Here is a 14,658-nt window from a genome sequence, read left to right as displayed (position 1 = left end):
TAGAGAAATAATGTTTCAATAGTAGAGCATATACCAGTGGTGGTGAACCTATGGCATGGCTGCCAGAGGTGGCACTCAGAGCCCTCTCTGTGGGCATGCATGCTGTCGCCCCAGTCCTAGGCCTTCAGCTGGGTTTTATAAAACCTTTTCGCTTTAGGACTCTGCTGCCATGTACAAAAAAAAAAAGGTTTTATTTATTTATTTATTTATTTATGAGACTTATATACCGCTTTAAGTGCAAGCACTCTCTAAGCGGTGTACACCAGTAAGCAATGTATATATATATATATATATATATATATATATATATTTACATTGCCCCCAACAATCTGGGTCCTCACTTTACCTACCTCGAAAGGATGGAAGGCTGAGTCAACCTTGAGCCGGTGAGATTTGAACCGCTGACCTGCTGAATACAGTCAGCTAAAGTGGCCTGCAGTACTGCACTCTAACTGCTGCGCCACCTCGGCTCATATTCAATCAATCAATTTCAACTTTTCAGAGAAAAAAAAAAGATCTTGCAAAGTTGGAATTGATTGATTGAACTTTTTAGTCCCACCCAGTCTGCTGTTACCACCGCTGCCATGCCCACCCAATGGGCCACACCCACCCAGCACCCGACGATGATAAGTGGATTTTGGTTGCAGTTTGGGCACTCGGTCTCTAAAAGGTTCGCCATCACTGGCATATACCTTCATGAAGAAGCTTCCAGTTCATCCATGGAATGATCTTCCATTAATAAAGATGGACCGAGGACCAATTAACTGAGAATATATCCTGTTGCATTTATTTTTAATGTTTTTAAACTGATACAGAAATTCAAAGACAGGCATTTATTTATTTAAATACTTTGTATTCCATGATTGAAAATAATGGCTCTGGGGAGGAGCCCGTAAAAATTCCTTTGGTGCCAGGCTTGAAATATTAGTTGGATACCTCAACACACCTTTCTCCACAAATATAAAAAGAAAATTCAGTATATTAACATCCTACCTTAGTTCAACCACAAATCCAGGTTTGGCATGTATAATCCATTCACACTGGGCATTCAGTGGATAGCTCTCCAATAAAATTTGACCCTTGGAAGCTTTGAGAACTTGTCCACACCCTAAAGGGAAGACAAAAAAAACCCACATAGATATTTATAGAAAATTTATCTCAGGAACAATGCCAAAAGACAAGTTATTGGCCATGTGCACATTAGAAAAAATCTTCTTTTTAGATAGGAATGTAACCTGAGCACATTTTCCCAACCTAGCCAAACTCTAGACCAGGGGTAGGCAACCTTGGCTCTTTTATGACTCGTGGATTTCAACTCCCAGAATTCCTGAGCCAGCATGGCTGGCTCAAGAATTCTGGGAGTTGAAGTCCACGAGTCAAAAAAGAGCCAAGGTTGCCTATCTCTGCCCTAGACATATATGATATCCTATAAAAAGCCTATTATTACCTGCCTGGATTTTTCAAAACTTTACAGCAAATTCTTGGCCTTTTCCACCATGGCTAAAGAAAACTCAGTCAACCTTCAAGCTTGTTCCATGTCACTGTTCAAAGCACAACTATTGCTCAATGAGCCCATTCATTGAAAGGCAGTGATTTTGCTGCTATATTCATCCTACAAACATGGGAGCGTTGTAGATTCTTCTAGAAGAAAAGCTCATAAAAAAGCACAACCACTGTTTTGCTCCGCACAGAATTGCAAGTAATCTTCCACATTTCAAAGACCAAGGGGGGGGGGGGTTGGTGTGTACATCTCAGTTTGTCCCACTGACTGGCCCCATTTGGCATAGATAAACTGGAAATGGGAAGAAATGGGACAGGTGCTGTATATCTTCTGCTAATTTCCATCTGTCAGTTACAAAAGGCTACACTGCTTGGATCTGTATATATACGTACTACACCAATACATGATGATATCATAGGTTCTTGGGAAGAACTTAATGCAAATGAAGGCCAACACCAGCTAGTGAACTGGCAGCTGTGATTTCACATTGTTGTGTACATAATAATCCTTCCAAGGATACCCCTTTGGTGTGGGGGAGGGGCTTGTGGTGCTCTGATGAGTTTGAGAGCTATGCTGATCGTAATCCATACTAACAGAATGGTCACTCATGTGAAACAGGTCTTAGTGGAAGAGCCAGACTAACCCTTTTAATAGGGTGAGAAATAGAAAAAAAAATACCATACCAGATTGATCATCACACATTCATCATATTAGATATTCGCGTTCCTGGGCAGCTTTTGACAAGTGGGCAATGTGGCTTAGGAGCTGGGCAACCAGGGCTTAGTCTTTTGGGAAGAACAATAACCATAGACAAGACTTCTGGCCATGAACGCAACCGGCCCGCTAATAATAATAATAAAAAAAAACATAAACAAGACAAAAGTATACCTTATTTGAAAATTGCATCATTATGGCCGGCTATAATAAGTCAGAACCACCAAAGTGGGGCTACTTAAAATAAATATTTGAACTGTGGAAAACAATTTATCCAGACTTAAGTGTCACTAAACAATAATTAGCAGAGAAGAGAAGATTCATTAAGATTCAGAAAAATAGTGAAAATGGAAGACCCAGAAAACAATAGTAGAATAACAGAAGAAATTTGGATAACAACAATTGGAAATGTAGAGGAAACAGCTGACGTGAACTACAGAAATGATAACTTAGAAGAAATAATAATAACAGAACCAGGGAAGCCCAATATTGAAACAGCCTATGAACTGACCCCTCATCCAGAACAACAGAATAACAGAGTTGGAAGGGATCTTGGAGGTCTTCTAGTCCAACCCCTGCTCACGCAGGAAACCCTATACCATTTGAGACATATGGTTGTCCAATCTCTTTTTAAAAATCTCCAGTATTGGAGCACCAACAACTTCTGGAGGCAAGTTGTTCCACTGATTAATTGTTCTGTCAGGAAATTTCTCCTACAAGAAAATTATGGTTATGCAGAATTACTGGTAGAAAGACAAAGACTGCCAGCATTGAAAATAGCATCCAAAAAAGACCTGGCACTTATAATGAAGGATGTGAATAATACACTTGGAAGGATTAAAACAACATCTATTGGACAGAACTATCAGCTTGTACATAGTACAATAATGGTAGTAGCAGAAGAACTATGCATTAAAATTAGAAATCCAAATGCAAAATCACATTCAATCCTAAAATGGAAGATCTGAATGGAGACCAAGATAAAGAAATTAAGATCAGATGTGAATAACTTAAAGAACATGAAAGACAAAAAAGTGAAGGAAGTATGGATCAAGGCAAGCCCAATTTTTTAAAAATGGCTTAACTTAAAAAAATAAGCTCTGGAAATAAAGCAACAAATAAAAGCAATAGCTGGGCACAATGTTACAAGGCACAAATTAAGCAAAATCAGATATTTCAATAAGATCAAAAGTGATTCTGCCAACATATAAATAGCAATAGGAATTCTACAATGGAAAACCAAGCAAAAAGAAAGCAATCCAGTTTTGGAAAGATCATGGGAAACTCAAAGGGATTATAATAAAAGTGCTGGATGGATAAAAAAATTTGAAGATGAACTTAGTAAAAATTGAATGGAAGAACTAATAATAACAGCAGAAATGGTTAAAAATTGAATGAACATGGGCAAACACCAGACATCTCCTGCAATTAATGAATTGCAGGGCTTTGGGCTCAAATACCTGAGTAGTTTACATGACTAAACAACTAAATGAAGTATTGAATAAAAGAGACATCAGCAAATGGTTAATAATTGGCACAAGTCTTGATACACCAGATTTAACTGTGATTGAAAAGAAGAAAGTGTGGATAATTGCTGTAACAACAGTAGAACACAAAGAATTGGAGAAGACCACAAAGTATCATGATCTGAAAATTGAAGTTGAAAGATTATACAGGTAGTCCTCAATTTACAACCACAATTGAGCCCAAAATTTATGTTACTCAATGAGAAATTTGTTAAGTGAGTTTTGCCCCATTTTCGACTTTTGTTGCCACATTTGTTAAGTGAATCAGTGCAGTTGTTAAATTAGTAACACAGTTGTTACTGGGGAATCTGGTTTCCCCATTGACTTTACTTGTCAGAATGTTGTAAAAGACGTTCACATGATCCTGGGACACTGCAACTGTCATAAATGTGAGTTGGTTGTCAAGCATCCCCATGACCACGGGGATGCTGCAATGGTAATAAATGTGAAAAATGGTCATAAGTTACTTTTTTCAGTGCCGTTGTAACTTCGAACAGTCACTAAGTGAATTGTTGAAAATCAAGGACTATCTGTATAGCATAAACAGCCCATGGTCCCACTGGTTATCAGCACACTAGATGACATACCAAAACATCTTAGAGGGCACTTAGAAAATTTGCATATTAACAATATTTCTATCTGTCCAATTGCAAAAGACAGCTTTGCTTGGAAGAGCTTACATCCTGAAATGACACTTTAACACCATTAAACAACATCTGCCTATCCCAGGTCCTTGGGAAGAACACAACAGATGAATAAAAATGCCAAAACTTCTGTCTGTCTATGCAACCAACCATAATAGCACTTTTCTTGCTTTCCCCACCAAAAGCTTACATGAATTTTCTGTGGCAAAAATGACAAAAGGAATGACACAGGGTTTTTTCCAGTCTTAAGTTCTAATATACAAACAAACAAACACAAGGAGCCCAAAGATGGTACAGAATGTAAAACTATTATTTTGGTACTGGCTGGTAATAACTGTTACACAATAGCATTCTTGCTTAGCTCCTTCAGATTTCCGAAAGAGTTGATCAGGAGAACTTTTATGGAATCATGGTCATTAAGAGGTTATTGACTAATCCAGCTGCCACATTGCTTTCTAAATATTTAAATGTAAAATTAGAAAATAAATAAAATATTACACAAAAAAGAGGAACTAGTGGCATTCCAAGATGTGTTTTCATTGAAACTCTGTGAATTCTTAACACACATTTAGAAAACTCCAAGTAAGAGGCTCATCTAATGAACAGTGATGTGGCTGAATCATCTTCAGTAACATGCCCACTATCCTATCTCAGTATTTCCTGTATCCTACATGGTTCTACCTTACTAAGATTTGACCATTCCTATAAATGCAAATCATTTGCCAGTTTACCCTCAATTACCCTCAGCTATATAGATTCCAATAAAACACAAAACAAGCTCAGAAGGGTCTGTCATAAGTACTTCATTCCACACCAGGGCTTCTTGGCTCCTGATGTGAAAAACTGGAAAATTAATTACATTGCCCCCATGACTGTCATTAGGATGCTGTTGAAATATGCCAGGATCCGCTGGAAACTAATGTAGCTTTCCACACCGGGGAGAGGAAATGTAGCACAGTTGCTGCCTCTCCTCTCAAAACAACCTGAGACAAAGCTGCAGGAAACCTTCTTCAGAAGGATTGACAAGGTCCTTGAATCACCTCAGAGAACATTCCCTTTCCATTATAAGGGGGCTTTTCTGTTTCTTTTCTTTCTCTTGCCATTGGCAAGAAAGAATTGGTGCAAAGCGATGGTGCCATGCAAGGAATACTGAATGCACCTTTCTTTAGAGAACAGTACAATTTGAACTTGTGGACCATTTCTGCCAAGGAAGTAGGACTGGCCAACAAGGCAGGTGGTCCAAAGGCTAAAGACAGAGCCATTCAAAGAAACAAGAGAAACAAGCTCCTATTTGCCACAAACCATTTCTGAATGAAACATATACATGGTCAAATCTGATTATCATTTTTCTGTTTCTAATCCATCCACAAGAGGGATACACAATACCTGTCATCCTTTGATATTATCAGCCAAGTAGCTCCCAACCAAAACATACTTTTATTTCAAAAGCTGAGAGAGAGAGAGAGAGAGAGAGAGAGAGAGAGAGAGAGAGAGAGAGAGAGAGAGAGAGAGAGATTTGGAAAGTTTTGAGAACAATTTAAAAGCTGAACATAAATCCTGTCTTGTCTTGAAGGAAGGGGTGCTTAGGAAGGGAGAGAGTGGAAAGGAATCAATTCTGGAAGGCTGTCATCATACTGTTCCTTTTGTGTCTGGAAAAAAGATGGCAAAACTTTTTGGAACATATTTTTTTGTCTGAGGCCAAAGAATTAAAGTAAATATACTAAATACACTTAATAAATGCTTCTAAATATGATCAATAATTTTCTTCTTAAACGGATGTCCATAAAATTGACCATACAAGACAGAACTACAGATTTAAACCTAAATAGCGCCAGAACTTTAGATATAAATGCTGGCTCCTGTATGCAGTAAGGGTAGCATAAATTGGGGGAAAAAGCATGTCTGAAAATAAATGGTATGTTGGGTGAATTATTCAATATTCAACAGAGAATAAGATACGAGAACGTAGCATTTCCTTGATTGTTTAATATATTTATGGATAATTATGCTTATAGTAACATTAGAAGTGCATTGATTTATAATGTAAATATGTGTGTTTTCATATGTAGACAATGCCATGTAGTTGACCTGAACACCCAAAGGATTTGCAGCAAATGTTAAACTGTGTGATGTAAATGCTGGTAGAAAGCAATAGAAACTGGGAAGTGCAGATAGTCCTCAGACCATTTTTTTAATAATAGTTCAAAATTATGTCAACCTCAGAAAAAGTGACTTGCAACCTATCCTCAAAGTTATGACCCTTGCATAGCCCTCCCCCTCATATGATTGTAATTTGTGTGTTTCATGTACTCCCATTTGCAAAAGATGTAGCATCTTATGGACATATGATTGTGATTTGCAATCTTTCCGGTCAGCTTCTGCCAAGCAAAGACAACCATGGTAATTCATTTAACAACCATGATAAAATGGTCATCAAATTGGGCTCGGTCACATGACTTGTTTAATGACCGCATCGCTTGGTGACCAAAATTCCAGTCCCAATTGTGGGTGTAATTTGAGGAATACCAATATGTGGGCTGTTGCAAGATATAAAAGCTGAACAAAGTAGAAGCTGCTATGTAAAAGAGTGTACTTGTAAATGAAGTGGGTGTGGAGTATGTTAGGTGAAACTTTAAAGTCAGCTGAATATAGGGGAAAGGGTTTTACAGTAAAACATGGTCCAGTATAAATGGATGATTAAGAAATATGGATTGAATACAAAAGTGAGTGACCAGTCCAGACCTTCACTGAAAAGGCTGTCATATAAAATGAAGACTAAAGCCAAAACAAGCATGCTGGATGGAGAAAATTAGGGAGATTAAAGAACAAAAGGTAGTGTAAAAATTGCTGTACAGACATGAAGGAAGCAACAATATTTGCAAAGATCGATATGGAGAGTATAGTAAATTGTACTATATGGACCAGGTTTAATTAGATTTCCTTTTCTGTTTCCTCCTGCTTTTATGATGTTTTGCTGACTTACTCTTTTTCTGCACATTGCAGAAAGTTGCTTATTCCCAAACAAAAAAGTACGGTAAGTTGGATACTTATAAAGCATATGAGTTTAGTATGAGGTACTTATAGGACTGAACCAATTAGTAATAACAACTTATTTTAATTTACTTCTACATGAAAAATGAAAGTTGAACACAATCGCTTCAAAACAGACAATAAAGATAGTCCTTGATTTACAAGCACAATTAAGCCCAAAATTTATGTTGCTAAGCAAGGCAGTTGTTAAGTGAGTTTTGTCTCATTTTACAATGTTTCTTGCCACTGTGATTAAGTGAAACTCTGCAGTTGTTAAGTTAGTACATAGTTGTTAAGTGAATCTGGCTTCCCCATTGACTTTGTTTGTCAGAAGGTGGCAAAAGGTGATCACATGACCCTGGGACACTGCAACTGTCATAAGTACATGCCAGTTGCCAAGTATCTGAATTTTGATCACATGACCATGAGATACTGCAACTGTTGTGTGAAAAAATGGATGTAAGTCACTTTTTTCAGTGCCATTGTAACTTCAAACAGTCACTAAATGAACGGTTGTATAGCTGAGGACTACCTGTAACTTTAAGTAAGAAGCTTGGTAAAAAAGGAAAGAAAATGTTGAGGATCAAAGTTTTTTAGAATGCTTCTGGATTACTCAAAAATGCAGTTAACATAAATACAGTAAGAATGTATTTCATAGGTACATGTCACCAATTCCAAGAGATCATCAGAATGATTTATGAGCACTGTCGCAGAGGCTTTCTTCAAAAAAATTCAATTGTCTGAGTAGAGAGCAAAAAGAACAAGGCACAAAAGAAATACTAAGTAATTGTACACGATGCAGAGCTTGATTTGCCTATGCTTATTCTGAAACATGTTACCAGTAACTTTATGATTAATTATAACAGGAACACCAGGCGGTCTAGTATATAAAGGTTACGGAGTCCCTGCAGATTTTACTCTGCTAGCTGTTGCCGACTTTAGGGGGCAGTGCTCATCTCTGTTTCAAGGCCATTCAGCCAGAGCTGTCCAAAGGCGGCCAGCATGACACCACGGAACACTGTCACCTTCCCACCGAAGTGGTACCTGTTTATCTACTTGCACTTATATGCTTTCAAATTGCTAGGCTGGTAGGAGTTGGTATATATAGTAAATAATATATACAACTAAAAAAACCTAACAAAATTTAGGGCTGTAGCTGAACTACTGGTTGACAACCTAAAGAGTCTAATTGTATCTGCCTTCATTACAATAGTTACAGCATAGATACCAGTGCCTAATGGAGACAATTGTAGTGGCAATGGGTGCATCATTACAAGACCTGAAGGACTTGGTTAGACACATCATCACAGAAAAACAAGAGACAACAACAACTAATCAATCAGTCACCATGCCTGAAATTGGTTTCATAAAAGCCACTTGAGAAACTGAAGCTATTCTAGGGATCAAAGATGAAATTCTCAATGTTTTACTAAAAACTAAAAATAAATGGCTATAGTGAGATAGTAGCCCAGAAAGAATTATTAACAACCTCAAATGTGAAAATACTGCTTTCACAAAATAACATAATAAGACTTATCTACATATAGCGGTTAGCCCAGTTCTCTCTCCTTCCATTAACCTTGTTCCTTAATCCAGCTCTATCCTATTCTTGTCCTTTCTTCATTTTCATCCTTTCTGAAAGAAGTAAGGAGAATATGAGGATGTATCTGTCTTCTATGTGACATGATTGGCTGTTTGTGATAGAGAATGATAGATATATGTAAATGAAAATAACTGATTGATAAAAAAATGAAAATAAATGTACTGCATTTATAGACAATTGACTGATTTTCCTCTCAGGGCGATCTACTCCCAATCTAGCCATTCAAATCTTTCAATGGTGCACATAGCTGCTCTATTTATGTTCCACCACCTTGCTGTTCTTCACCTTCTCTTTCCTTTCCCATCTTTCCATGACTTCTGAGGAGAGCAGGATCATATGTCCAAAACAGGATAATTTGACCCTAGTCATTTGTGCTCTGAGTGAGGACTCTGGATTGATTTGTTCTATGAGCCATTTCTTTGTTTTCTTGGCAATCCATGGGTCTCATTAGTCTTCTTCCACGTTGATTTTCAAAAGCATTAGTGCTCTTTCTGTCTGCTTCAGTTTTTCCTTCCATAAGATGTCACAGGGAAAAGCATTGCCTGTCCGTTTCTGATCTTTTTAGATATAGCCACATCACAACATCTGGATAACTTTTCCAAAACCTTCATTGCTACTTTACCAAATGCTAGTCTGTATATAAGGTAAAGTTTAATTTACATTGCCCTATTTTAATTGATAACAGTTAGCACTTACAGTTCTATTCACATGTAACTGAGATTAAGGTCCACTTAATTCAATGGCATACCTTTTGGCAATTCTGTATGGGACTGCTCTATTCCTGTAGTGCCTTTCCTGGTAGCCAAAAGGGAACCATAGTTTTAAAGAAATGATGTGTTTTACAATATAGGTTTGCAATGAAAGAATCACAGATATTTATATTCAATCTACTCTTAGATGAACATATTTCCAAAACTCACAATTCAATGCAGGTTTGTTTGTTTTTTTAAATCAGAACTAATTTCATTCTCTCAGTATTGCATCCATATTCAAAGGCAGAACATTTAAAATGCTGCAGTGATGAAATTTTGCATATTATCCCTACTAGTCTTTGCATGTGCAATGATTTCTCATTAATCTGTAACAAGTAATGTTATTCTCCCCCCTCCCCAAGAATCTGGTTATATTTTTATTTGTACTGGCAAATCTCATGTGCGCCACTTGCAGGATGGACTTTGGTACGACGATCAAGACAGTGAATAAACAGAAAGAGAAGGATTTCCAGGCCTTGACATGGGCAAAGGATTGTGCTCCTCAACCAACATATTTTTCTTTGGTAATTCAGTTCATAAGGACTAATTTTATGCAAATACAGATATAAGGTGTATATGTATGTGTGTGTGTGTGTGTATGTGTATATATATATATATATATATATATATATATATATATATATATATATATATATATATATATATAGGTTTTTGGTTGTTCGGGTTTTCTCCCACGTAAAATTGGAAGTGTCTTGGCGACGTTTCGACGAAGTCCCATTCGTCATCTTCAGGCTGGTGCTTTCAGCTTCGTGCCTCGAGCAGCAGTGTGTGGTCTTGGCTGTTTCTTCCTTTTAACTGCCAGTGGAGGTATGAACTGATTGGGTGGGAGCTTGGCTGTGTTCTGATTGGGTGGAGGTGTGTTCTGATTGGTTAGGGGCTTGGCTGTGCTCTGATTGGCTGGGGGGTTGGCTGTGCTCTGATTGGCTGGGGGGTTGGCTGTGCTCTGATTGGCTGGGGGAGTGTTCTGTTTGGTTGTGCTCAGGTTAGTCTGAGTTGCAGAGGGATTCAAGATTTTGGGCTGCCCTGCCATTCCTTGGCTTCGTGTTCGTGGTCGTGCTTCCTCTTCATGGAGGGTGTCAGTTTGCTTCATGTATGGATTGGGGGGGTTTAAAGTGGCTAATGATGCAGCTGTGGTCTGGCTTCTGGTTTGTGGTCGTGCCTCATAGTCAGTGTGGCTTTGGGTTTGTTTTTTGCGTGGATGTTTGGTGGTGACCTCCTGTGTGGTTTTTGTGAGTGTGGGTCTGGTATCATTTTTTGTGTTAGGGAGTCGTTTGTCAATAAGGGCGGGTTTCCAAATGGCTGGTAGGCGGGAGGTATCATCTCGCTTGTTCATGCTGTGTGGGCGTTTTTCTATCTCGATGGCTTCTCTGATTATTCTGTTATTAAAATGTTCACTTTTGGCAATGGTTCTGGTATTTTTAAAGTCAATTTCATGTCCTGTGGCTTTAAGGTGTTGGACCAGGGAAGATGTTGGTTCCTCTTTTTTGACTGAGTTCTTATGTTCTTCAATGCGTGCACTTATTCTTCTGTTGGTTTGTCCGATGTATGTGGTGGGACAAGTGGTGCATGGGATTTCGTATACTCCTTGATTTTCTAATTCAATTTTATCTTTGGGGTTTCTAAGGATGGTGGATATTTTTCTGTTTGTGCAGAATGCTGTTTTGATGTTGTGTTTATGGAGGATCTTACTGATTCTGTCTGTGATGCCTTTTATGTATGGGAGGATGGCTTTGCCGTTTTCTTGTTCTTTGTCTTGGATTTTAGTGGGGGTTTCTTTTTGGATTAGGTTTGTAATCTTATTTCTATGGAATCCATTGGATGTTAGTACATTGGTGAGAGTGTGTAGTTCGGGTTTTAGGTGTTGTTCGTCAGCTAAGCGTTTTGTTCTGGAGATGAGTGTCTTGGCTACAGAGTTGATCTGTGCTGGGTGGTGGTGTGAGAGAGCGTGCAGATAGCGGTTTGTGTGTGTTTTCTTCTGGTAGATGGTGTGTCCTAGGGAGCCATTGGATTTCTTGTAGACTAAGACATCCAGGAAGGGAAGTTGGTTGTTAGCTTCTGTTTCCATGGTGAACTGTATTTTGGGGTGTAGGCTGTTGAGGTGTGTGAGGAAGTTGTCCAGTTTTTCTTTCCCATGTGGCCAGATTATGAAGGTGTCGTCTACGTATCTGAGCCAGAGTTTGGGTTTGTGATCCGATTTTTCTAGAGCTTGGGTTTCAAAGTGTTCCATGTAGAGGTTGGCAATGACAGGTGAGAGGGGTGATCCCATGGGTGCTCCTTCTGTTTGTTTGTATTTTTGTCCATTATAGATGAAGTATGTGTTGGATAGGCAGTGGTTGGTCAGATCTAAGATGTGTTTGGGGGGATTATATTTGTTTTGGATAGCTGTCAAGGCTTCTTTGATAGGCACTTGGGTGAAGAGGGATATGACATCGAAGCTCACTAGTAGGTCGCTGGGCTGTAAGTTTTGTTTCTTTATGATCTCTATAAACTGGAATGAGTTTTTTACGTGTGAGGTGATGGATTCTGCATAGGGCTGTAGTTGTTTGGCGAGAAATTTGGCTAGGTTTTGTAGAGGTGAGCCTATGGAGCTGACTATAGGTCTGAGTGGGGTTCCTTCCTTGTGTATCTTGGGGAGACCATAGAGTTTGGGGCATCTGGATGATTTCTCTCTGGGAATGATTCTTTGCTGGATCTCTTCGCTAATGGGGGAGGCTTTTATTTTGGATCTGGTGGTTTTTTCCAGGTAGGTGGTGGGATCTGTATTTAGGGGTTTGTATGTGGAGTCTTGGAGTAGGTTGGTTAATTTGGTTTGGTAGTCAGATGTGTTCATAACCACCGTGGCGTTGCCCTTGTCTGCTGGTAGGATTATTATGCTGGTGTCTTCTTTAAGGTTACGTAGTGCTGTCTGTTCCTCTTTGGGTAAGTTGCTTTTGGGTGGCTTGCTGGTGCAGAGGATGTTGGTGATTTCGAGTCTGATTCTGTTGGCGTCGTCGGGGTTGATTTTAGTCAGGCTGGTTTCAACTCCACATATAATGGTTTCAGTGGGGATGTGTTTGGGAGCGACTGCAAAGTTGAATCCTTTGGAAAGGACATTGGTTTCGGCTTTGGTGAGGATCCTATCTGAGATGTTATGCACTGTTTGCTTCATGTGTGGCTGTGAGGGAGGAGGGGTTTGTTTCTGGCGTTCTTGTAGTCTTCGGAGTTTGTTGGTGTGTGTATCTGTCTTGAAGGTGGTCTGTGTTTCGGCTCTCCAGACGGCAAGTTGTTTGGATTTGTCCCAAAGTGCGGGGTGGATCTTGTTGCTGAGTTTGAGGTGGAGTGTGAGGAGATCTTTGTTAATTCGGTCTAGGAGGAATCTTTTTGTGTGAAGTTCATTTCTGATTAGGGCCAATTCTGTTCTTTTCAGGATCCGTTTGGTGGCTCACAAAAACCACACAGGATGTCACCACCAAACATCCACGCAAAAAACAAACCCAAAGCCACACTGACTATGAGGCACGACCACAAACCAGAAGCCAGACCACAGCTGCATCATTAGCCACTTTAAACCCCCCCAATCCATACATGAAGCAAACTGACACCCTCCATGAAGAGGAAGCACGACCACGAACACGAAGCCAAGGAATGGCAGGGCAGCCCAAAATCTTGAATCCCTCTGCAACTCAGACTAACCTGAGCACAACCAAACAGAACACTCCCCCAGCCAATCAGAGCACAGCCAACCCCCCAGCCAATCAGAGCACAGCCAACCCCCCAGCCAATCAGAGCACAGCCAAGCCCCTAACCAATCAGAACACACCTCCACCCAATCAGAACACAGCCAAGCTCCCACCCAATCAGTTCATACCTCCACTGGCAGTTAAAAGGAAGAAACAGCCAAGACCACACACTGCAGCTCGAGGCACGAAGCTGAAAGCACCAGCCTGAAGATGACGAATGGGACTTCGTCGAAACGTCGCCAAGACACTTCCAATTTTACGCGGGAGAAAACCCGAACAACCAAAGACCTACATACAAACACCCGCGAAAACCTCAGAAAACAAATATATATATATATATATTCAGTTCATAAGGACTAATTTTATGCAAATACAGATATAAGGTGTATATGTATGTGTGTGTGTGTATATATATATATATATATATATATATATATATATATATAGATATATCCCCTTTATGGATTACTGCCTTGTCGTGGCGAAGGGGCTTGCGTAACTCAATGAAGCTATAAGCTATGCCGTGCAGGGCCACCCAAGACGGACAGGTTATAGCAGAGAGTTCTGACAAAATGTGATCCACTGGAGAAGGAAATGGCAAACCACTCCAGTATCTTTGCCATGAAAACCCCATGGACAGTACTAAAAGGCAAAAAGATATGACGCTGGAAGATGAGCCCCTCAGGTCGGAAGGTGTCCAATATGCTACTGGGGAAGAGCAGAGGGCTAGTACTAGTAGCGCCAGAAAGAATGAAGCGACTGGGCCAAAGCTGAAAGGATGCTCAGCTGTGGATATATCTGGTGGTGAAAGGAAAGTCTGATGCTGTAAAGATTTTTTCTCCATAGGAACCTGGAATGTAAGATCCATGAATCAAGGCAAGCTAGACGTAGTCAAAAAAGAGATGACAAGACTGAACATCGACATCTTAGGAATCAGCGAACTAAAATGGACAGGAATGGGTGAATTTAACTCAGATGACCATCAGGTATACTACTGTGGGCAAGAATCCCTCAGAAGAAATGGAGTAGCCTTCATAGTCAATAAAAGAATAGGAAAAGCAATACTGGGATACAATCCCCAAAATGACAGAATGATCTCAATTCGAATCCAAGGCAAACCATTCAATATCACAGTAGTCCAAATCTAT

General features: G+C 39.5%; 1 protein-coding gene across 2 annotated transcripts in view; it reads right to left on the bottom strand.

Moving 5' to 3' along the window:
- Window positions 1–14,658, bottom strand: part of PAMR1 (peptidase domain containing associated with muscle regeneration 1) — a 79,676-nt gene that overhangs the window by 46,278 nt on the left and 18,740 nt on the right. For both annotated transcript variants that reach the window (XM_039365164.1, XM_039365165.1), the window contains exon 4: window positions 994–1,108. In XM_039365164.1, coding sequence (XP_039221098.1) covers window positions 994–1,108 — 115 coding nt within the window. The remainder of the gene's footprint in view (window positions 1–993; window positions 1,109–14,658) is intronic.

Source organism: Crotalus tigris, unplaced genomic scaffold, assembly GCF_016545835.1.
Source record: "Crotalus tigris isolate CLP2741 ecotype Arizona unplaced genomic scaffold, ASM1654583v1 scf7180000019968.627227, whole genome shotgun sequence".
NCBI lineage: Eukaryota > Metazoa > Chordata > Lepidosauria > Squamata > Viperidae > Crotalus > Crotalus tigris.
The sequence above is the reverse complement of the archived record's forward strand: the minus strand, read 5'-3'. Positions and strand labels throughout refer to the sequence as shown.